The 26,640-nt window shown below is 37.1% G+C and overlaps 1 protein-coding gene across 2 annotated transcripts in view; it reads right to left on the reverse strand.

The window, feature by feature from the left end:
• Nucleotides 1–2,669: 2,669 nt before the first annotated feature.
• YTHDF3 (YTH N6-methyladenosine RNA binding protein F3) overlaps nt 2,670–26,640 on the reverse strand; it is a 29,267-nt gene continuing 5,296 nt past the window's right edge. For both annotated transcript variants that reach the window (XM_084223140.1, XM_084223141.1), the window contains 3 exons: nt 23,697–23,782; nt 20,838–22,430; nt 2,670–9,153 (listed from right to left, as the gene is read on the reverse strand). In XM_084223140.1, coding sequence (XP_084079266.1) covers nt 9,130–9,153; nt 20,838–22,430; nt 23,697–23,782 — 1,703 coding nt within the window. In that variant the 3' untranslated portion in view covers nt 2,670–9,129. The remainder of the gene's footprint in view (nt 9,154–20,837; nt 22,431–23,696; nt 23,783–26,640) is intronic.

Below are 26,640 nucleotides of genomic sequence, written 5' to 3' on the forward strand. Positions count from 1 at the left end.
CCTAACACAGACTCTATCTTCACGGTGCTTTCCCTAAGATTTCCATGTATCCCACCACTATTGACTTCTATTTAACCCTTTTCCCACCACACACACAAATAAAAATATTTGCTGTCAGCACATTCTTTTTTCAACTATCCCCATTTCCTCAGTCTTCTTTAGAAGTGTTTAAGTTCAGTGACATCCACTTGTGAAATCTAAAGCGTCTCACCCTTTGCATGTCCTTCAACTCTCCTGTAGAAAATGTGATTTATTATAATAGGATTATTACATTACCAGTTAAATATAGATGAGTTTATGCCCGCTGGTGGTTGACTAAGTACAAATGTAAGAATTACTGTATTACATTTAGCCATTCTAGTTGAGGATCTGTTTCTCAAAAAATACAAAGTGGAGATATTTGTGCACACCAATGTTTGCAGAAATAAAAGATTTTAAATATCACATTCACGATTATCTTTTGACTGCCAAGTGAATATAAATTCCTCTTTCTCTAGCAGTATTTTGATGCCAGAATTTAAGAAAAATTAGCTCGCTTATTAAAATAAATCTTATCATACTGAATGACTTAAAGGCACAGCACAGTACACAGCTATTCTGTTCTGGGCATGCCATTATCCCAGTGCTTCATCAAATCATTAATTGCCAGTCTGTAGTCAGAGGGTGGGGTTTTTTCTCTCCCATTGCTCAGTGAAAGTAAATACTCTGCAGCAGGGATGGTCTCACTTGGGGTCTCTAGTGTCTGTGCCTCAGTGGTACCTTAACTTTTGAGAAAAAAATTGTAAAAAACAGCAAGTTATTTGATCAGAGCTCTGACATGGCCTTAAGCTGTTTCAAGTCTCCTTTCACAGGCTTATCTTGCAAAGTGAGCTGCAATATCTTCCAGGGTCATGCAGGCAGCAGCGCCTCAGTCTCAGCTTCTCTTTGCACATCCCTTTGTGGGCTGGGAGATTGCCCCCGAGCTCATGAACTCACAGCTAATTGTTCACTTGTCTGCATTTCACAAACTTTTTCCTGCACTGCTAGTAGGTCTTTCTGAGGGATTTGAAGTTGGAGAGGTAGGGAACTCTCCAACTTTAAAAAAAACTCTCCAACTTTAAAAAAAAATTAAAATTAACTTCTCCCCAATTAAAAAAAAATCACCCAGATATACTTAACAATCATCAGAATTGTAGATTTAAGGTTAGAAACTCCTCCAATTACGAAAAAACCACAACAGACACCAAATATACCCAAAGCCCCTAAAAGAATCTTAGCTACATACTGAACCTTTACACAAATGTATAGCAAAACTACACATCTGGACAGCATTTCCTCCATTTCCTTTTACCTTAGGCTTTGTTGGTGTATTTGCTCCCTGTAGCTGAAAATACCACACAATTCACCTGTTTCCAATTTTTTGGAAAGATGTCCCGTTATCCCTCCCACTTGTTTCAACCAACCCCACCAACAGCTCATTGTTCTGTTACATACCATAGTCATAATTAATTGAACTGTAAGGAAGGGGGCATCACAAGAAGGCAGAAAGTCATGGTGTCCTTCCACATGAAATTTCTGCTGCAGACAAAGCAGGCAGGTTCACTGAATGAGATTGAAGTTCCTCAGCTGCAACCTTACTCTCAGCTTTAAACACAGACAGAAAGTGAGAAACTCCATCATGGTGTAATGATGCAAAAAAGCTGTGTTTAACAAACTTTTACAGTCCACCTAAAAGGTCTTGAACGCCATTAAGATAGATTTGGCACAGAGAAAATGAAATAGAACGTGCAAGAACAAAGTTGCAGCGTTCAAAACACAGCTTGTGTGGGAAAACGTATTTTTTTAATGTAAAGCTCATATTTCATTGTCTTGTCATTTAACCAGTAGGAGAATAAAAATGATGCAACTCATCACTACAGCCTCCTCCAACTATTCTTCTCAGAAATAAACTAGTAACTGGGTCACTTCTTCAGATAACCAACATTAAGTAGGAATAGAAATGTCACTGACTGTGGGATCAGCTGGCTAAGCCTAGTGCAGCAGCAATGACCTGGGACAGGGGAACAGCCAATGCTCTGAACACAACTAACATTCCAAGCCTTGCAAAATGCAGTGCTTACTTAAAGCAGGAATGAAACAGGGAACTTTTTATTGGAGAGCAAGGTAAGACTGTAAACTGATGTAAGACCAAGAGCAAAATCATAATGTGAAGCAAAAAGCAGAAGAGAGATGAGACAAATGGGGGGAAAAAACAAAACAAAAAACCCACGGCATGCAGACCAGTTTAGGAGTGCAACTGGAACACTTGAACATACTTAAAATTAAGTCTTTGTTCAAAAGATTCTTCCAGCTACACTGAAATGAGAATGAAGACCCAACTTTACAAAACCCTCTTAAATATCTTTTATCTCATACAGCTGTGAGTTCTCTTTAGTATTCCAGCACTTCATCTACTTCCCAAGACAAGCATTCCTGTCTCCATCTTTGACTTTTAGTTTTCAAAAGAACCATCAATACTCATTAGCAACCCAAAGAGCAGATAATGATAGTTATTTATTAACATTTAAAATAAGCATAAATTTCAGTAACTAAAAAAATTCTCTGAATTGTTCTGTATGTGGTATTCTTGAAATCAAAGAAGATCAATACAACTGAAAGACCAAGCATTATCATCAAATATAAAGCTGAATGGAATACAGATCAAGTTAATAGCAATTACATTACATTAACTTGAAGAAATTAAATACAGTTTTGCACATTTTCTGATGAAGCACCACACTCACAAGACCCAGTGAAGCATCTCATGAGAACTGAGTTGCAAATCAGTTAAGCTACTGAAAACAAACAGGCAGCTAATTTAAGTTTAAAAAAATTATAATAATTTAGTAGCCATGTTTTCCAGGTAACTTTCAGAAGAGGGGGAGATTTAACATTCAATGTATTCCAGTCACACGTCACAAACACCTGGATTTTACCCAATTTAACAATTCTTTATTTCTGGAAGAAGAGATCCCAGTCCTCTCACCACCTATTTCACAAAGCTGCTAATCCAAACTGATGAAAATCCCATTAGGATTCTTGGGTAACACTGAACAGCAGCTGCATCTATTAATGCTTGCAAAATAAAATTTCAGCTTTTTTTTTTTTTTTTAACAGTAGATATACAATTACAGTAGGCAATGAATGATCCACAACCTTTAATCTCACCTCTTTGCTGAAATGTAATAGCTTACCTCAAACTAAAGCTGAACTTTCATTTAGCTTGCTCAAATGCTGTTTGGAAATTTTTATTCCTGGACTAAGCATGAAGGGAGGACTTCTTTTGTTAACACCTGAGGTTCTTTCAGATGTTTGAAGAACAGGAAAGAAAGGATGTGAACAGGAAAGAAAGAGCTCAAGATGAAAGTGTAACGCTTCACATAAGAGTGCACAAATCAAGAGAGCTTGAGCATTTGGAAATCCATAAGCTCAACTTAAATACAGCCATTGATCTAGAGTATCTTGTTTCATTTTACATGAACATCCACCTCATTCTCAAGATGCACATAAACTTGTGCAGGCAGATGAAAAGTTACGGTATCCCAGAGTGGATGAAATTCAAAACAATAAACAAAAATTAAGTTTCTCAAGAGTTACAAACTAATTTTACAGGCAAAGGATGTTAATTAAGATGACAAGTGCAAATGCACACAGGATATGCAAACAGCTTATAAATTCTCACTGTTAACACTTTGGTTATCACCAGCACTAAAATTCAGAAGAACACTTAAAAGTGGATCCTTGTTATAATTAGTGTGTCCTTAAATTCCAATGAAATACTGTTTCTGTTTCCACCTTCTGAATGAAAATGCAGCAGAGTTAACTTTGTAAGATGGCATACACCACATAGGAGATTGAATGAATCCAGTTATAAAGGCAGTATTTCTCTATTTGCACTGGGGCAAACAAGGCTGACTGAGACAAGCTTAACTCAGTCAGAAAACTTCCTCTCTCCAGAGAAAGAAATAAGTGAAGTCAGGAACTTTTCTGTAGATTGTGAAAACAGCATCCAAAGCCAGGCTTCCCTTGTGGGCACCCAAAGGAAACAGCTGACAGACATACCCAGTGGAGTTTTCAGAGAAAGGGTAGGAAAGTGGAAAGGAATGCTTACTTAGATGGGAAGAAGAAATTCACTGTCTCTTGAGCATTGAACTAAGAACAGACTTCTGGAGGAAGATATGTGAAGACCCACCCATCTGCATTCTACCTGCAGTGTGGCAGAACAAGTTTATTGTGAAATACATAGTTAAATTGATTGGAGAAGACATCCAACTGGTCACTGACTCCTGTTTGTTGCATTTCCACTTGCAGGAAGGACAAGGTCAGAAAAGAACAGATAACACAAACATTAGACATCTCCTAATATTAATAAGCAGCAAATTTTATTATTAATATTTTGCTTAGAGAACCCTGGACATTGACAGTACCATTAATAAGAATGCTTTGTGATTATTATAAGAGAAATACTGTTGAAAGCCTGGACTAGATACAAATTTAAATTTGTCAACTGAAAGGTTTGTATTCATCATATTAAAATGCACTTTATTAAAATATGTAAAGTAGAACAGACAGTATAGAACAGATGCTTTGAGGAAAGCCTGCCAGCTGTACACCAGTATTTGTATATGAGACCAAACTAATTTACTTAGAATTCCTATGACCCATAGAGAAATTCTTTCCTCCCCCATGCTGAACTACACTAAATGTGTCAGGTGGAAAATAGAACAAAAGATATGAACAGGTTGCTCCTGAGGAAACTTTCAAATATATTTAATTAGATCCAATGGTCAACTCTCATGTTGAAGAACTCTCATCTCTGTCACCACACTGTAATGGTACAACATTTGTAAAACAAAATGGTAAAACAAAAAAACCCACAAAATTGAAACCAAGTTTGCTACACCTAGATGGAAAAGAGCCACTCTCTTAATCTCTCTTAATTTATCAGTAAATTATATGGATCTTCACCCAGCAAAAGGATAAACAAGACATGGAAAATATTTGTGCATTTCCTTAACTAAATAGAAGGAAAAAATAGTAGAAATGGCTTTGGAAAGCCACTCCTAAAGGGTGGTTTGCATTTGAATGCTTAGAACTATTAATTTAAAAAACAGTGCTGGAGAAAATTCAAAGACTGTCTCCACTGGATTTTTCATGGCCCTAGAATCAGGTGAAGTATGTAAAAATCTTTCTGGTAAAAGTCACCAGTAATTTTGAAAAATTAAGGTGACTGTGACTTAGAGAATTCAAAACACTGTTGCTTCAACTCAAGTTCAGCTAGGAAAAATGCACTGATTTCGTTAGGAATTTTCTAGAATGACCCTGCTTGCACAGGGAGGTTGGACCAGATGATCCCACTACGGTCCCTTCCAATGTGACCCATTCTGTGAATCCATTTCAAGTGTGCAAATTCTCCTATGAAATAGAAAGCAACTTCAAAATAGAACTTGGACGAAACAATGAAAAATATTTAAGATGCTTCCTCCTAAATACTACATTATTTGCACTTGACCTCAACATTATCTTTTGTTTGGTGCCATAGATTTGTCTGGAATGAGAATAATTTTGGCAAGGGGCTTTTGCATCCAAATTTTGCAGATGGTGAACATTGAAACTGCCAGGGTAGCCAAAAATAAAAAAAACAGACAAAGAGAATGTAGAGAAGTAAGTACTTAATAAATTAAGCACAGAATTATAAAACACCTGAAGAAGTGTAATTTGTCTAGTTGTGAATGTTGACTTTTTCTCAATCCGAGTCCCTCAAAATAAAGTAGCGCTCAGGTCTTCCTTAAGCAAGCAATGTGCACGTTCAACTGACAGAAATTATTCCTGTCAATTATCAAAATACTACGTGGCAGATGCTGATATTACAAAACCAAAGATGCCCAAAGGTGAGCAAAACTCTTACAATCTTGGTTTGTCGCACCTGTGTTGTTAGGAGAACCGTTCCCACAGCAACTTTCTATGACAACTCTTAGGCCTCCTCAGACTGAAAGAAGTAATCAAAATGGAGAATACTCAGCATTTCCTCTGTCCTCCTTGTATCACTATGTGTGACAACATCATATCTCACGTGTACACTACCAAAATCTTACACTGGAAGCAGAATTGATTTTGTTTTTTCACCCCTGGGGAGCCTTTGCCACTAATAAATACTCTGCTGCATCTCTGGCTCACCAACCCCAGGTGTGTAGTTGTAGTGCAGCTAAGTTTATTCAACAGTGGGTACCTGCTTCTGAAAGAACAATTCTCTTCCTCACCCTCCCACCATCTCTCTTCTAAACATCTAGCATCACAGAGAGCTGGTCAACCACTGAAGCAGCAGAAAATGGCTTGAACTGGCTCAGTTTGGATCACAGAAAAACAAAGGCTGGCACAAAGGAGGAGGCATCAGCAACAGAAAAGGGGTTCCACTGATTCCTCCATTAGAAGTTAGAAAGCGACCACTGTAACACCTTCACCGTATTGAAAAATCAGACCAAAAAAAGGCATTTCTACATTTATTTGAGATAATAAGCACCATTCCTTTTCTTTCTGGAGGAAAAGAACTTGTGCATAAGGAAGCTGAAGATTAGAAGCTTCACATGTCCATTAACTAATACAGCACTCCACAGCTGATTTTACAATGTTATATACCATTTTTACAGTACTTTATATGCACATAGAATTCCTTTCAATTTCAGCTGCACATACTAAACTCTCAGCAGTCAGCAAATCGGTTGCAACATGACTAACACCATCAGCAATCAAACTCTTCTATTTGTAGATTTGCTAACAATCCTGGAACAGTGTAAGAACTGTCACAGCTCTCTAAATGTGATCACCTCCTTCTCCCACAATCCTGTCTCATCTTCCCAGCTTTCAAAGCTGCAACAAAGTGATGAACCCACTTGATGCTGAACCCGATTCAATATAAGAGCAGCGCTCATGCTATTAGAATAAAAAAGGCATGGGGTAAGGCAGGAAATATTAACAAAGCCTGCAAAAATATGAATACTGCAGTGAAAGCAAACTAGGGTTGCACATGCAATCAGTTCCTGAACGCTTGACTCCAACATAAGCTTTCTGGTAACTGGGAACTTTTGGGAATTTTAATAAGATGGTTTTGTAACAAAGCAGCAGAAACATACTGATACCTTGGGGGATCACAGACGAACTACATCCTTTGGACTCACTACCTTGACCTTTGCCACTTCAACTGATCAATGACAGCTGGAATAAATCAGCCCACAGAGGGAAACAAAGAGCTATAAAACCTTTTAGCAAGGAACAGATACACATGGAAGCAGTAATTTTTGGGCTGAAGCCAAATTTCATAGGGATTGGGCTTGAAACCTCTGTCTCCTAGTCTCCTCTTACAATATGCACTTTGCTTATCCCTCCCTTATCCCACTTGCTATTTATGACTCATCTATCATTTAAGTGACATTGCTTCTTTACTCCAAAATATAGCAGTGGCCTCCCTTTTGAGCTTCCAGATAACTGGCAGTAAAAATTGAGATTCGTGTCTGCTACCCTGCAGTCTCTAACAATATTTAAAATAATGAGCAAGAAGTGTGCACTGAACTTCTTGCATTTGCATGATTGTATGAGTGCAAAGGGCTTAAGAAGAGAGAAAGCAAAAGTCATCAAAATCATCTGTATTAAAGACAGACCTTTGCTACCTAAGCTCCAGAACTTTGCCAAAATCTGTAAATGAAGGACTTAAAACACAATACAAACATCTGTGTTGGACAGTAAGACATGAAACATGTTCAAATAATATGAGCTACTGCTATTTTAAGCTAGAAGATATCTGACTTCTACATCGCTGCTCTAAAAAGGGAAAGCTATCCCTGGAGTTTGGTACAGGTTGTTCAGTAATTTGTACAGTCAATACACCCTCTTAGCAGTTTTTCAATATTCTCTTCCAGCAGACAGAATGTGTTGCTATATGAATTGAAACAGAAGATATACTCTTGAGAGGTTAAAAATTAGTACATAATTGGCCCATTTAATATGTATTCTAAAACTCTTGTTGCATGTTTCTAACAAAAATCTTAACGTGGTTATCAATATGTCAACTCCATGGACCAAAGAATGCTTGTCAAAATATTTCCAAACAGGGGGAAAACACCTCGATGTTGGCACAATGAAACAAAAAAAAATTTGAGAAACAGTATATGCTTGCTAAACAAGAATTATGTTTATTTAGCTAGTGAATCACCTAGAGGAGTAAATTTTCACTTTCATGATAGCAATCTGTCAGGCTTGCAAACACCCAGAAATAGGAATTAAAGATTATTTTAAATGTAGTTATAAAGGTCATAAAAAGTCTGATTTAGACTGAGGTACATTTACTCAAAACTGAGATTCATTGAGTGGTAGCAAACAAACAGTTCCTCAGACAAATGCACTTTTTTTCAGTATACATGTTACAGAAAAAAAATAAAGAAATGTGCATTAACTGGTGGTGTCCACCAAGCTGCATATTAATATTCTCTTACACCAAACAGTTTGAAACAAGGGAAATGTCATTCTATTATAATTTCATGTTACAATTCATTTGGCTAAACTGCAGCTTAAAGTTGCTTTGCCATATTAAAAGATTACTACAATAATTTTCACATGAACATTTAGACTTGAGTTTTACTCCAGGACTAAATATGGCATGATTTGCTTTTAATCTGTTGAATAGCTAAAAACTGACAATTAAAAAAACTACAACAAAGAAAAAATTAAGTTGAAGCAATGTGAATCTCACATCATTGAACCACTTCTAATGGTTAAATGTTAGTATTTAACAAATTCAAAGAGTTAATGAATCCTTGCATTCGTTCGGTCTCCTGTGCCTTAGCTAGGATGCATAAATACAAAAGACAGCAGATACTGGTAAAAGCTTCAGGACAGAAAGTGCTTGACGAAGGTACAGTTCTCAAGTGTGTTTGGTGAGAGAGTATAAGGGCAGATGCACTGATGAGAACCATTACAAGAAGAGTCAATTTCGTGTTAAAGTGTTCAAAGATGTCACCTTAAGCAGAAAAAAGCTTTAATAACGTCTTCTTAGACATATTAGGCATTTCCAGAGTCTACATCATTAGTGTTGTATTCTAGCAGGACATCTCCATATAGTTATTGTTTGTTTCTATTTCTCTCCTGAAAAAAAAAAAACAAAAACAAAATAGGACAATCATGTTAATACACACAGATCAACATTATCTGCTTTTCTTTCATTACAGCATTTTCAGTGCTTGCAATTTAGCTAAATCAGGCAACATGCTTTCAAGAAAAAAGCTTCAATTATTTCCAGGAATATGAAATGATACCATTTAAGTCAACTTCTTAAAGAGAAACACAGAAGTATATGTCAAACGAAAAGGCAAACATGTTCCAAAAAATTGCTATCCAAAAAATTACTTTTAATTATCAGTTTGAATTCACTTACAGTGAAATATATTCCACAAAGTGAACTGAGAAAGGAGACCAAGGGACCTATACACAAAGCCTAAATCTTCTGCTTAGATAGTCAAAAAATGCTCTACTCTCTATCCATTATATCCCTGAAAAAAAATGGTATTCCCAGGTACCTCCATCAAAGCCCCATATAATAAAAAGTGCTTAAGATCAAAAGGTAACTAGTTGGCCCAACACCTCATCCTCCATACAAATGCTCAAGTGGCAAAGAAAAAATATATTTTTCAAGAAGGTCATGCATACCTTTTTTAGAATTTATTTTCAGTAACAAAATGAGAAGTCAGTGAAATAGGAATGGCTACAAAGAAACTTCACTTCAATGTGAGCCTGAGCCACAATGAAGATCACATTAACCAGACAGCCCAGCCCTCACAGCACCATGAGATGCCACATCTGGCATTTAGGGCTACAATAACTAATGGCACTGTAACTGTCAGGGACTAACAAATCCGCACTCTGTAGTACAGGTTTAACAGAGTAAATGACACTTTGAGTGCTTTATCATCATCCTCCATTTCCTCTACTTTGTTCAAGATAAACATACACTTTGGCATTATGACTACCTCCAGCAAAAGAAATAAAAACTGATCAACAAATGATATATTGTTGCCTTCATAATACATCTTCTAGCCTGCAAAAAGACACGGGTCAGTGTAAAAAAACTAAGACCTTATATTTCAATAGCAGTTTCCATAATACCTTTTTTTTAGATATACAACTGAGCACATTAAAGAAATATACAAATACCTGCATGGAAGAGAGGTAGGTTTCCATCCCCATTAAAAGATAATAAAAAGTATAAAATACCTCTCTATTTTTTTATTATTATTGCATACTATAAATGGAACAATAACAGCAGGGAAAACAAAATAACCCAGGAGGCATTTGAACAGCTATTTCAAAATGATATTGAAACTTTATTATGCTAGAAACTATTTAAGAAAATTGCAAATGAGCATATGAGCCCACACAGACTCTTCCAAAAAGACAGTCCATTGAAAGAAGAAGGTATCTAACATTTACACTGGTTATTACTGGTGATCTAGTCCTTTCCAAGACAGATGTCCAAGTCGCTTCAAGATGAAAACCAAAACAGTAAAACCCAGTCTTGGCCACAATGAGCAGCTCGTGGTCCCAGCAGCTGTGTGTCTAAGACTAGACATTAGCCAGAGCAGAATTTCAGTATATTGAAAGTGAAATCAATACTTGCACTATTCTACTAGAAAATTATTTTTCCTAGTTCAAAAATACATAACAAATGCTCTGAATTCAAACTGCTTTTAAGGACTGATAGTATCAGTCATTAATACAAACTGATATCTTAACAATGCACTCTTGGCTGAAAACAGATGATGACTGGCCTCATGCCTCACTATGCATGTAAGGCATGCAAAAATAGCCTGCTCAGGCACATCTCAGATTATTCCTCTAATATTAGCAGACTTCAACGGCAAGAACTACACAAGGTGTTGAAAAACAGTCCTGCGGTATTAAGTAGGAGCCTATGAAACTGCCGTGTTAAAATATATAACCATTTTAAATATAGCCTGTATACAACTAAAATCATCAGTTCCTGTTCATTGTCAAGTACTACACACGTAAACACTGACTCAGGCTGTCTGGCAAGACTCTCTGCATTTCAAACTGCTGTACTATAAACTGACCAACACTATGCTTTGTGAAGCTTTCAACTCAAAACACATTTAAGTTCATAAAAATTCAAAGTAGAAAAGGAATGATACCCTGACTACCTTCTTCCACTTGATGAAATAAAGGTGTTAGAAATTTTACTTTTGCTTTGATTTCTACAGAAAAAAAAAGGCTTCAAAACATCAGCACATCTTTCCTGCAGTCTCTAAATTACATATTACTACATTGATATTTAAATACTTCAAGCAGACATACAAGCATGACATTTTTCAATGCAAGTGAACAGTACATTCTTCAAATACTGGTATTGGTGACATGTGGCACTCTGTACTGCAAAACAGAGAGAAAGAAGACCTGATTTACTCAAAACACAAGCAGAGCTATTCCACTCAAAACCAAACCCCTCCCCAACTCCAACAGACCACACCCCTGGACTACTGTCTTTTCCTGTCTCAAAAAGTAGTTTTCCTGGGGGTTTTAGGGTTTTTTTTATGGTCCTAGACAAACTAACAGAAGAATTTACCCCCAGAAGGTTTCCAGCACCAGAGTAGAAGTTTCCAGCATAACCATTTCTTTTACCCATATAATTTCATTTCTTATATTCAGATGAGCAAAACTTTTGTCACATCTCTTGCAATGCTCTTGGAAGAAAACTTTCTCCTGTATATTCAAGTTCCCTGCCAAAGGTCAACTCACAATGGTCAGATTACCCAGCTGCAGGGGGAGTTTATGAACAGGACATGGAAATTAAGTATCATTCAAATCAGGACGATATGGGAACGTATTGGTTGGTTAAAGGTACAGTCAGCTGCAGGCCATATGCCCAGCATGTTTCACACATGCAAATAACTTTCTGCACAAACCAAGTAAAGGTGAATCTAAAAACTGTTTCAGCCTTAGAAATGTGCATCAATCTAGTACAAACAAAACTATGAAAATTAGCTTGGTCTGAACTGGTAAACTGACTTACTTCCAAATTTTAGTTGTCTGAATTCAGAGCATTAATTGAATGATCCCATGCTGAGAAGTAGCTGCAATGTAATTTATCCTCAGATATAATGAAATCTCTGTGCTAACAAAATTTCAAAACTCAAAGCAACAAAAACATTTCCTGATCTGATTTGAAATAAGCTACTGAGATGCACACAACCCTGACTTTGGGATTTCTTTGCCACAAAGAAGGTAAATGAAAAAGCCTCATTTTAAGTCGTCTATATGTAAATGCAAATGCAGCCTAACAAGAACAAGAAGCTACTACAGTCTTTGGCTGTATTTTTTTCCCAAGGTCCCACAAACTGAAGCTCAAGGTCAGGAAAGGCAGATCTGAAAGAATGACTTAGGCTGATTTTTACAGTAGTTGCAAGTGCATTTCAAGGTGTCCATGGAAGCTATCCAGGGTTGCAAATTTACACAGGCCAATTGCAGAGTTCCCGCATGCCCTCCAGCACTATCAGCTATAATTGAAAAAAAAAACCAAAAACCAAACCAAACAAAAAAACCCCCACAAACAAAAACATATAATTTTGCCAAACCTCTGCCTCTTACTGCAATGCTTGAAGTGTTCATGCCTGGAGCTGTCTACTCTGCCCCTCTCCCAAGAGGGAGCATTCTAACAACAGCTTCAGAAGCTGCTTTACTGCAAACTGTGATTTAATCTTCAACTTAGAAGCCCTGCTCATCTGCAATGTAAGCTAACATGTCAGACTGCATTCTGTGAAGTGAGGCACAGGAACTCATCTGCTCTGCCAACTGTGCTGCGTGGGCAGAAACACCTGGCAGAGGCAGAGCAGGCAGCTGTAGAGGTGGTGAAAAGAAGCCACAGCAAAGCTCATGAAATCTCATTTAGTAATGGCATCAGCCATAATCTGCAATTTATTTCACTCCAGTGTACCATTAAAGCTAGGACAGCATAAGCATTGACCTTAAAGCTTGAGAGCCACAATGAAAAACAGATTACTAGAAAAGTGAAAAATTCCAGAAATTGTTTACTCTGTTTATACCAGCGGCTGTTAATGTAAACTAGATTACTGAAACTTTAAAGTTGTGTAAAATACTGGTCCTTTTTAACCTCTCACTCTTGAACTCCCAACTAAGAGGGCACATTTCCTCAACACAGAAACAACCTCAGAAACAGATAAATATATTTAAATACATTTCTCTGAGAAGCACTTCTGGGAAGAAGGGAGAGAAGGAATAGATGAGAAGGGTCTCTAGAAGTCTTAAATGAACCTAGAAAATTTTCCTGTGCAGATGCCATTCCCTCCCTAAACACTAATTTTCTTCTACTCCTTGACTCAACACGAAAACCACAAAGCACACATTAAAAATCAAAGTTAACATACAAAGTCAAATAAGCTTTTACAACTTCAGAGTAGCTTCTTCTCCCAGTAAGCTTTGAGAATAAATACTCATCTGAGACCCTGTTGCTACAGATCAGTTGCACTATAGATAGTATGTAAAGATTCTCAAGTACATAAATATTAAGAAACTCTGCAAAAACCAGAAAACCTAGACTTCTAATTCATTTATTCTTCCTACTAGTCTTAGATGGCATTTTACTTAGTCACTGAAACATATTTGTAAGCATATTTTCCTATTATAGGAAAAAAATTACTGTAAAAAGGTAAATAAAAAATTTAAATTTGATCAAACTCACGCACTGTTAGGAGAACATGAATAGACCATATGATTTTATCATGGTAATGATAAAGGCAGTAAGAAGTTAATCCCCACCTGAAATTCTACATGGCAGAACCATTCAAATGGCAGAGGTGGAGAAAGAAACTAAAGACACTATATGATAACACACAACAATGAAAGGCTCTGCAGAAACCAAGCTTGAACTACATGAGCCAGAAAAGACCTCCCAGCCTTGTCTTCCCAGGCAGATACTTTCAGTGACAGATCAGCTAATTCTAACTACACGTAGCAGGTGCTTTGCTTCAGCACTGCACATCATTATACACTGAAAAATCAGACTTTAATTATCTACAAGACAGCCATTTCAGTAAGATGATTAAAAAAAAAAAAGCCTCCAGATCCTCACTAGTATTTGTTAACAATGCTCAGAGTATAGCATTGGCTTTTGAAGACTAACAAGAGACATGTTCTTACCAAATCTAAAGAAATTGCATTTAGTGATGACCTCAGTCCCAGCAAAAAAAGCAGAAAGATGACTGACACCTGGGCTAGTTGTTCTCAGATACCCAAGGGCAACAAGAACACATTACTTAATTGCTCTGCTAAGGAATTTATGGTAGCCTTGGAAGGGAAATAACATTCACTACAAGGCTTACAAAGCACACTGAGGAAGAATTTCTCAGGCAGTTTTTCTTTAAGCCTCACCACTCATACTCTTTGAATACGTGTAACTCAAACTCCAATCTACCATGAGGAAAAATGAACTTACTTTATCTTGATTTCCTATTTATATGAAAATGCAGTGAACAAGGAAGTTTACATTTACTTTTTACAACTGACTATATTCTGTATGGTACAGAACAAAACAATTACTCATCAATATTAACTACACTACCAAACCTCTGAAAAATTCACAAAGAACCAGGTTCAAGAAACCTATCATCTGCTAAGTTTTGTAATGTTTCATTTCAGCTAGATGAATATGAAGTTTTAAGGAAATTGGTTTTGATATAAAATAAATAATCCTAGTTCAACCAAATCTACAGCTTCAATAAACATGCAAGATCTGTATGTTTTAAAGTCCCATTTTTTTCCAGCCAACCACTTCCAGGAATCTCCACTGAGTTACTGCTAGCTAGCCCATCTACAGTATGAATCAATGAAGCAAGGCTGTGAAGAGTCAGATGGGTTGGGACTTTCTTGCAATACACAGGCATATTTCTTCCCTGCAAACTGCAGGAAAAGCATCACTGTTCTAGACAATTTGTTGTTAATAGAGCACTGAAATTTGAGGAGATGCAGCAGGAAGCAGAAGGCTGCCTCATGAATTTTTACAGCTATCTGTGTATATTTAAGGTTCTGCTTCTGCTCTGGAACAAGAGATTTAGAACTTCTCCTTTGCTTTAAAAATCACAACTTAAAAGAATAGGTACAACTGCCACAGATCTAGCTCAATTCAAGTTTGAAGTCTTGTCTTAGGTAGCTGCCTTGATATTTAAGAACATAAAGTATTAGACTCCAAAAAGTTAACTCGTCTCCTAAGCTTTGAAGTAAACCATTTGGTTGATATTCCTAGCTTTTCCAATAGGGGTCCCTATTTTACAGGAGAAATGGGTCTTTCCACTCCCAGAGTAAGAGAAGTTGAACTCACTCTGTAAAAAGGACTTGGTAGGCTTGATTTTCAGGTAGGGATTTCAAACAAACAAACAAACAAACAAACACACATGACAAGATCTGCACAAGATCTGTACAAGTGTTGCTACAAACTAAGACTGCACCTGTGAGTTTAATTACTTCCCATCTCTTTTATTCAACAGTCCAGTATTGCACTTTCCCTCTTGCATCATCACTAGAGAAACACAGGCAACATCACTGCTCACACTCTTACATAGTCACTCTGTAAGAGACCACAAACATCTATCCCCATATTCTAAAGAATTCTAAACTATACCTTTGAACAGAAACAACTGATTCTACCAAATGCACAGAAAACAGGCACACTTGAAATCCCTGTGTCTGTAACATAAGAACATGAGGGTCATTTTTAAGTCTTTCCAAAAGACTAAAGATGCAAAAGCGGATGAAGACTCTGCAAATAAGCAAATTTCATCATGGAAATTAAATTCTGGAGCAGTATGCTCAAAATTATTCTAGCTCCAAATAACCTTGTCCCATGACCAGGGGTACATATTCATCTCACAACTATCAAGCTAGGGAAAAAAAGTGTTTCCTGTTTCTACTTTCTCACTTCCAATTATGAAGATGACACTCTTGATAAATATGAAGTTCAAGGAAATTGAAAAATAATGTCCCTTGAAACTTCATCAAAAGCATACTGGAAATGAACATGTTTCTCAGAAGATATTAATTACATAACCCTCTTTTAGATAGTTTCATGTTTATTACATAAACCTCTTCTAAATATAAAATCATAAAATTTTAGGAGTTGTTTAGTACAAATATCATTTAACTGCATTAAACATTTTTGTCAATCACCTGTTTTCCTTAACTGAAAATCTATCAATGGCTCTACATCTGTTTTTGACATTATATTATAGTAATTGATGGTTGGGGGGTTAAGAAGAGGAAGAAGCAGCTACATTTCACTCTTAATGGATTATTTCTCCCTTCAAGATATTTTTAAGAAATACCAAATCAATCACAATGTCAGCAACGTCCCAGAAAGGAAAGGAGTTACACAGCCTGATAATGACACAATTGCCAGAGAAAGAAAAGTTACAATGGTATCAGAATGAAGGGGAAAAAAAAAAGTAACTCCTTTTGAGAGTCAAGAAGTTCTAGCTATGTCAGCATTCCTATTACAAGATAAGTAACACAACAGAAGAAGGCTAAAATTTTAAATGCTTATTTATCTGCCATTTAAAGGCTTCCTGACAAGTAAAAAAAATTCCAAATGCAAATTAGATAAACATAAATATATACTAAGTTCTTCTCTCTTACCTCATGAACAAAAAATCAATTACTTTTCTGGACTATCGCACTAAAAAAGCCATCTAAAGCATTCTACAATTACATGAAACCATGACCTTTTTTCCCCACTGTATGCTACAAAAGTAGAATTCTCCATCAAAAAGCACCAAAAGAAGTCTTAGGACAATAGGTAGGTAATAAGCCCCCATCTGAGGGCAAGGAAATCATAATCTGCCAACAACTGCATTTTTAATCAGAGCCACATTTTATTTTCACCCATATACTTACTGAAGATCAGATGCAAAGCTACTACTACAGATATTTTCCTTTATTTTCAATACCTTTTATTTTCTAAATTGTAATTATGTGATCTTAAAAGGCTTATTTTTAGACTTCTGTTTCACTCTTTTAGATATTACAGCTTTCTGTTGAAAGACAATCAAACATCTTTTTAAATAATATGCATACAAGTCGCACATTTACACCACAAAGCAGCAGTTAACTAAGGACAAATGGAATTCCAGATTATTTCAATGTATGTCTGACAGAACTCATGAAAAGCATCACTCATTTCTCTGATCCTTTGGTAAAAGATCATAGCACTTTTATGTTTAAAATAGGAGTCTGGAACCTGAGCTGTAAGAGAAAGGGAATGATTACTGCACAAGCCCTGCTGTAGATACCTCACCCACACCAGGGTTACATCAAACAGTGGTAGACACTACGGTTCTAATATTTATAAAGAGACTATTCCTTGTCATTTCCAAATTACCTTAATCAAGCAGCAAAGTTACTAAAGTTTCATGTTTATCAGAGACTATTCCTTGTACTTGCAGAAGTATACTGCCATATTTTAATAAAACATACTGCTAGGCCATATTGGAAATGAATTTTTGATTCCCCTGAGTTGTTAAGATTAAACTTTTACAACCAATTATTTTAAGATAATTTAGCTGTAATGATGAACAGTTATAAAGCAAATTAAATCCCTAAATTATTTGCCGTTTACAATATTTAGACTGATGGCTGTATGAAAGTTTGTAACCATCTATGCAATAACAAAATATTAACTGAATTTCAAGGAACATGGAAGGGACTACTGCTGCCTGATGCATTTAATATTTTATTAACAGCTATAAGCATATTTTTCATTACTCAAACACTGGAAACAAAGTGATTGCCACAGCTGCCAAAGAAAATGAACGAGAACTTAATTTACACAGTTCTACAGGCAGTAGAAAGTGCACATATTTAAATACAGCTCCATGAAAGCTCAGCTGGCACTAGGTATCAAAGAGCTATTCAACTAACCATAAACCAGAGCTTACAATACTAACTGGTGCATTTACAAACTTGAATCATAGGAGTTAAAAATTGCACATTTACAATTTAAAGACAGATTAGTTGTACACTGTGTGATAAAAGAAAAAACACAGATTTAAAATCAACATTCAATCACAAGAGAATGCTAAACTCCCAGTAGATGTCATTAGTTTAATCTGAACTTCCTATATTTTAAGTCTATATTAATTTGCTGAAGGCACACCTCAAATTTATCTACAAAGAGAAAACCTCACGACTAACCTACACAGTCCTAAAGCAATTTTTGATAATTGGTTATAAAAGCAATTTGTACAAAGCCATAAAAGAGCCAATGGCCACTACTGCAAGTATCTTGACAAGCATGTTTTTTCTCAGTAGTGTTGGGAAAGGTACCTATTTACAAAGAAACAAAGAGGTCAGTACTTGAGTCATACAGATACTGTATGTTTCTCTGAAGATATTATTCAAATAGCAAGGTTACTTTATTACTCAAATACCCATCATCACAGTTATCTAGTTCAAGTTTTCAGTTTAGTAGTTCAAGACCTACTAAATGGTGAACTCAGTACTTTGAATTTTAAGTTTAGCACACATAGAAATACTTCCACTAATCTACATTCCTCCTCTTCATTACATTTTGGGGCTTTTACCTACTATTGAGGGAACAAAACCACAAATAAAACAATATTCCTGAGTTGCTAGGACGTGTCTGAATTCTGACTTGTTTGTGAAGTTTTTTTTTCAACAAAGGAAATATTTTTGAAGCAAACCAGTTATTTGTGAAATAGCCCAAAATTCTGAAAATTTGGACAATACTGAAGCATGAAGGCTACAGAGATACATTTTACATTGTAATCTCAGTCCTCCTGAAACATTACAAAATTCTAACAAATCACAAAAATAGAATGTCTGGAGAAAGAGCCCATGAGGATCACCAAAGTCCAACTCCTGGGTCTGTGTCCAAGAGTTGCACCATCTACCTCAGAATATGGACCAAACACTTCTTGTCAGGCTTCGAGCTGTGACCACTTCCCTGGGGAGCCTATTCCAGTGCCCAACCACCCTCTTTTCCTCTATCTGATCTACATCTTCCCTAATACAGCTTCAGGCCATTCCCTTGAAACCTGTCACTGATCACAAGAGTGAGGAAATCAGTGCCTGCCTCTCCACCTCCCCTCATGAGACCACAATAAGGTCTCCCCCTCAGTATCCTCCAGGCTGAACAAACCAAGCGTCCACAGGTTCTTCTCACATAGCTTCCCCTCCAGACCCTTCATCATCTTTGTGGCCCTTCTGCATAGCTTTACATCTTTCTTATATCGTGGCACTGAAAACTGCACACAGGACTCGAGGTGAAGCTTCACTGGCACAGGGTAGAGTGGGACAATCACCTCCCTTGACTGGCTGGTGGCTCTGCACTTGATGAAGTCATACCAAAGCCTGAAAAAGCCCAAGTCATTCCCTTACACCGAATATTACTTAAGAAAGAAGTCCATCACCCCATCAACAAGATACCATGAAAGTTAACAATACTCATTTAGGGCATAATCCATTTTCTTTTTAGGAAAAAAAAAATCCAGAAGGCATCACATACCCAACTGGGATACTCATCCAGCCTCCCAACAAAAGAAAACTTTCAACATAATTTATTGCAGAGTCATGCAAGAGAACTACAAAATTGGTTTGGGGTATTCCTGACACTGTTCTACAGAAGATGCAACACACACTTTGAAGGATTAGGAATGAACTACAGGGGTGCCACCACCACAGTACTAGAAACCTAAGAGAAGTAAACATTTCACGGGCTTCACAGCTTCTTTATGTGTCAGCTTCAAGTGAACAAATTCTCCACTTCACATGTCTCAAGGTCCTTAGTCAGCATAAACCCAAAACTTCTGGGTTTTTTTATTCCAGTGAGCGGTGTGACATGATGAACAGAGATCATGAGCAACAAACCATACTGAGGGCAACTCCCATTTTTGAATACTTGCATATCATCTAACTGGTAAAAACAGTTCCTGAAATGTTTCTAACCATGAGACAAATCATATATTTACAGTTACTGGCAAGTCTGGAAAGCAAGTAAATATTGTGGCACATGGTGAGCACATGTGTTAGGATTAGGGAGGGTACACAAGACAAAAGTACCCAAGTACCACAAAACTGCTTGAATTAAATCTTTTTCCCTTGTCTGATGAGCATTTCAGAAAATACCTCCAAATTTAAAAGCTTCTCTACAGAGTTATCACATTAACTCTCCCTTGCAGAAATGAACTTTTTTTAGGAAATGCACTATCAGAAAGGTCAAAAATTTATTCTGTCACTGAATCACCTCTGTTTTTCACAGTTCCACAAAAGATAAAATTGAATCAAGGAGAAAACCTGCTTTTCACACTAATCATGCTGTTAACATTCCATTAAAGCAGAATTTGAATTGAAACATTATGTGAAATAAAGTATCCTTCTTCTCTAATCTCTGGTCCTTTTTGCGACATCCAGAAACTAAAAAACTAAGCAAGAAGACTTCAGTTATGGATAATGGACTCAATTCAGTTTTCACTTGCACTGAAGAATTAGAACATGTCAGATGTCTGCTTATTCAGGCCTACCTTCATATTGTGATTAAACAGATGGCTGAAGTAATAAACAAGTTACAGGAACTTAAATTTTTTCCTTAAGAGCCAGTTATATCAAGTAGACACCTTGAGTAAGAAGTACCACTTTCTGATTTAACACTTGCAGATAGAAATTCCAGATGAAGGAAAAACAAGGTTTCTGAACACAGAAGAAAGAGAGCTACCGCAATGACACTGATTTCTTACCCTACGCATGGCTTCCTCCTCCTCTTGACGCTTTTCATAATGTGCAAAGTCATCAAAGATTGAGGTGGTATGCTTGAAAGTAGCAATTATTTTAAGCACTTGCTTGGCTTTTTCTAGGGGTACCTCTTGAGTGTCCCTCGAATTGGTAACTGGTTTGTTGTCATTGTTTTCCAAGCGAATATGTCGCAGTTGATTATTGGGAACGTCTTTGACAAAGATCCATTTGACATCAAACTTCCCCTTCCACTTATCCTGAGACCAGACACCAGCATATGCATTGTAGTCCACAACAGACTTCATCTCAGCCACTCCGCAAAAGTGTCCACTGCCATTCACACTGAAGAGCAAATAGAGTGGGCCTTTGCCATTCAGGGACCGGTAAGCAGCATCCAAGCGCTTATTCCCATGCTCAGTACTACACCAGATAGAGTACTTAATGGAGCGATGGATATCGTCCTCTGAATAACTTTTGATTATAAACACACGTCCATTCTTCAGATTCCAATCGAAGTCTTTGGGATTGTAGTTGTTTATGGCCTTTAGTTTCTCCAGCACTGGGTGCACTTCCACACCAGAAGGTGAGGAGCTGACGGATACAACACCTAAACCAAAGTTCTCACTACCAGCTCCATTGTTCTGGCTGAAGCCCACACCCCTATTACGGGGAGCTACCCAGCGGTTTTGCAGCTGTTGCTGCTGCAACTGGTGAGGCTGAGCCTGCTGCTGAGGTCCTTGTTGCTGTTGTGGTTGCTGTGGCTGAGGCTGCTGTTGAGGCAGTTGGCTTTGCACCAGTGGTGGTGGTTGAATTAATGGCTGAGGCTGCTGGATTATAGTCTGAGGAGGCAGTACTGGTTGAGCTGGGGGCGCTTTTACCACTGACCCTTTATCATCCCAAGTTCCAATATTCATGTTGTGTTTTATAGGTGGCGGCGGTACAGCAGGGCCCCCAATGCCCACATTACCTTTAGGCTTGAGTTTCGGCTGAGGTTTAGCAGGTTTCCTTGCAATTGCAGCCCATGAGGTTGGTTTAGGTGCTGAACTGCTAACTGGGGGCACGCTGTTAGCTGCAATGCTTGTCATACCTGTACTGCTCAGAGCTGAACCTACAGTTTTTGTTACAGCAGCCGTCATATCTCCACCAATTTTCAGTCCAGTCATGCCTTGCTCAATGCTGCTAATCCCAGGCACCTTGCTCAGAGTATCACTGCCAAATCCAGCCTGTCCATCTGCTATGGCTCTCCCAAGAGAACTAGGTGGATAGCCATAGCTGCTGCTGTAAGCAGAGCTTTGCGTTGATTGTCCCTGAGATCCACTTGTTCCCCATGTAGAGAAGTCTGCATTCCCAGGAAAAAAATTAAATCCATGCTGCCCAAGAAATGGAGGGGTATTTCCTAATGCCCCAGGCTGACTAAATACACCATCGGGTATGTAATGGTGTTCGCCATTGCTCATCTGTCCATAAGTTGTCAAATATGGCATTGGAGGGTCACCTGCAGTTGACCATGCTGCTTCACCTAAAGAGTATGGAAATCCAATGGATGGAGCATAATAGCTAGGCATATATGGGTCTGACATTGGTGGATAGCTGTTACTCTGCAAGAAAATAAAATTTAAAAAAAATCAGCAATATTGACAATTATGCTCAGGGGAAAAAAAACCTGTAATACAATCCAAAACATTTTGGTTATATGAATATATTTGTAACTTTCACCATTCCTCACAACATAAAAGATGAGTAAGGTATCTGTCAGATATGACCATTTCTTCACAAGACCTTCTCAAAGCTTTAAAGGGCCCCCTTTTGCTCTGGAACATTATCCTCATATTTAGCACCTAAGCTAGGTTTAAAATGCCTCCATGCCAACAGCATCAAGAAAATAACAAGCTACTCTAAAACAAGTAATAACAGTACCTTTATAACTAAAGAAAAATAGCTGCAACTATGATTTAAAGTTGTGGTATTCTTAGATTTTGTCACATTTCTCACTTCTAATTGGAGACTCCAACAGACTAGTACAATTAAATAGATGCAAGGATGCCTGTTTCAGGAGTAGCAACATCCATGCTATGGAGAATGGGCATTAAATCAGTACTACTCCAGACAGACTCCTGGGAAATCACACAATTTATTTCTTGAGACATTTGAAGGACTACCTCCACATGATTTCTGCTGTTTTTTTCTAGAAAAAAATTGCACATATCATAGTCTAGCTGATGCTTCCTTAATGCTGTATTATTAGAAAAATAAAGTGAAGGCAAGCAAAAATTCTTAGTCTTTTAATAATTTGCACTCTCTCTCTCAAGATCACTCCAGTTGACAAACTTAACATAACTCATATTAACTTTCAACTACAGAGGCAATTCACAGCTCTGGAAGTCAAGCCATTAGTGTCTTGGCAGAAGAGCTGTACCAAGCTGTAGTGATATTAAACTTCCATCTATTATGGCATCAGCTGTGAGCTACTTCTACCACTTTTAAAGGAAACCATGTCCAAGCAGTTAATATATTCTCAGAGCCAATAAAACTGTTGTTTTGGACTGCATCCAAAATGATGATTTTTTTTTTAAATGTAAAGGTTTGGTTTTTAGCTCAAGTTTCTTGTAACTGCATCTTTCTGAAGCTAGAGCAGAAGCACAAGAGCAAGGAACATGAAAGCATTCTTTTTAACTGAAGCTTTTCCAGAATTCTTAAGAACACTTCATCTGCTTAAGCTATCATATGAGACAAAGTATGACATAAAATTATATTTCTATGTATATCCAGGCAAGTCAGTAATGGTAAGAAATATCCAAAAATTAAGTCTGGAAGTCAGCTGAATGTCAAAGTTAAGTTCAAGGTACTAAACAATGTTCACTTACCTGATTTGTCTGACTACTTAGATATGGCTCAAAATCATCATCATTTACTGCATCCTTTTGATGAATCGAACCGTTTTGTACTGAAACTAAAAATAAATCTGTATTAGAATAGTCTCTGGAAAAATCTATGCTGCACTTTCAATCTAGGTAACATTTCTTAATCACCTGTACATTGAAATACATATTATTGTTAAGTGCCATTCCAATTTAAACAAAATAGCTCATTCTACTGATCATGAGGATCGGATCTCAGGAGAGGCCTGCAAAGATGGCAACTAGAACAGTCTACTCCTGTCTGTTCTTTCCTGGGATCCACAGACATGTGGATGAAGAACTACAGGCACACCTTATTTGCACAGGCAGTAAATCCAGCATTTCTGGAAGTACCAGACCAAGTGCAAATGTGCAGACCAACCCAATCTATAGACATATTCAATAGGTTCAGGGAAAGTTGCAACATGCAGCTTTCTCCTGCCAGGAGGAAAGGCAGGTACCCACCAAGATAACCACAAAGGACACCACTATTCAGCTATTTAATCCTGTATTTCCTACATAACTGTACTGCATTAGTGACATCTCTGAAGTTTTGAGGTGCCAAAGCAAGACAGAAATAAAAGCATAAGTCCCAAAGGGTGATTACAAGCTTTTCCCAACACATATGCCACTATATGCTGGAATCTCTTCCTACCTGCTCTTCTTGGTCTCCTATTACCTTTCATTTCATCTAAGACATTACACCTACCTGGGATTCTCCAGCTGCCCAAATTACTTGAAGTGTCTCTCTACCATCCCCCAGGCTATTATTCAAACAAAGCCACACTGCACAAATTTCTGCTAAGTTCCACTGTTTCCCATGTTACAAAGCAGAACAGGGACTCAAACCAGCACTTTCAATTACACAAGCTGAAGATTAAGATCTGTTCTCAAAAATAAATTTACTGGTTATCCAAATGCAACTTTTTTTTTTTTGGTCAAATATGTCTAGTGAAGGGAAAAAGAAAGTCTCAGTAAGGTGCACTGAAAAACCACGACTGCAGAAGTTACAACAGAACAGCAGATTTTCTGAAACTTAAACTGAGTTAGGAGCCAATTGTATGGTTTCACCCTCTTAGCAAATGCTTCTGAAAAGCATATACAGCCATGTAATTAAATATTCAACTTTGCTGAAATTAGTGTTTAAAAGTCAGGGTTTTTTTCTTGCTTCATTGGGGCTAGGGGGATTGCCACACAAAATTCACATTGTAAGCCAAGTGGTGCTTGAATTTTTTTCACATTGCCTTCAAAATCTCTAAAACTGCCTTCAGTGAATGAAACTAGCTGAAAGAAATGACAAAGTAATAGATATAATCACAAGGAATAATCAAAATCCTGGAAAATTTTATTAACTTCAGAGAGCGGTAAAAAAAAAGGTAAAATTCATAATTTAACACAGAAGGTTTTTTCAAAGCAATTATCTGGGAAGAAAGCAACCTGTGTCTTGAATACCTTCTTGAAGTTTTAAAAGAACACCAGACACTTCAGTTATTACAAACTGGCACGCTGCATTTCTATACCAGCAACAGTCAAATATGACCAGCAATGCTGAGCACAATGCAGTTTACAACTGAATAGAACAATATTCCTAATTAAACACCACATTTAAATTAAACATAAGGTGTTTGGGGGTTCTTTTATCCCACAAATAGAATTTCAGTTCAGGTCATGTAGTCATGTATCATCCTGAATTTACACACAATGGTAACATATAAATGAGCTCTTTATATTGGAATTCCTCTTTATATTTGGCCCAGTTACACACAGGATGAAGCCTCAAAACATTTTGTCTATGTCATGCCCACTGCTTAGATTAACCAAATAGAACAGACAGCACAACTCTCAAACACAATTCTCTCATAATGAAAAACATGGGCAGCAGCACACAAGTTTCTTAAAAGCATGCAACCACAAGTAAAGGAATAAACAGATGTATACCAAGACTAGCATCCCATGAAAATTAATCTGCTCCTACTGACAGCTAATCTTCATAAAACGTGCATCTGCTGTGTTTATTGTTCACAGGTATCTAAAGGTCACTGAAGACAGAATTATTTTTGATCTGACATTACAACTAACATAAAATATTCCTGTCAATGTATTTTCTTTCTTATTCATTCTGTACTGAGATATTAAGTCAGTGACACAAAATATTTCTACAGAGACACTTTTTCTGGAGAAATACATACATTTCCTAGTGAAATAGCATCACTGGGAGCATGTTTCTTTAGCTTTTCATTCTGACTTTACACAATGTGTTAATAGTGAAGAATGTAGCCCACACAGACATTTAACAAGAGCAAATGAATGCCTCATTCCCAAAATCTCATGTTAAGTGTTCCAACTGAACAGGGCAGTGATGAAGAATACTAATTGAAATTAATCTACAGGCACTAAAAATATCTGTATCAATATGATGCTAAAAATACTGTATGTTTCTGCAAACACTGTGAAAACATACAATGTAATTAGATATTGGGAAGAAGCAACTCATCAAATAGAGGAATTTAAAGCTAATATTCTTTTAGCTGTTACTATCCTTGCAATAACCACTCACAAAAAATTATATCCAAAGGTACAAGAATAACTTTTTCATTAGAAGTCATCACACCTTAATGTGAAGAATAAACCCTGAAAGAAACATGAAATATTTCATTCTCGTTTTAAATCTAATTATTACATTTAAGCCTCCTACAAAACAAAAAAGCTGTTACACACACGTGTAAAAATAAGTCAGCACCTTCCTATGACAGATTTGATACACTGGCATAATAAACAAAAGGGGAGAAAAACAAAAAGGAATTCCAGGAGTGCCTCTTTTCTTCACACCCCTGTAAGTCATAATTTGATGGATGTCAGTTCTGATATTTCACATCAACTGTACAGTAGCTGACAACTAGAATAAGTGAAG

The sequence above is a fragment of the Fringilla coelebs genome (genome assembly GCF_963513975.1).
Source record: "Fringilla coelebs genome assembly, chromosome: 1".
Taxonomy (NCBI): Eukaryota; Metazoa; Chordata; class Aves; order Passeriformes; family Fringillidae; genus Fringilla; species Fringilla coelebs.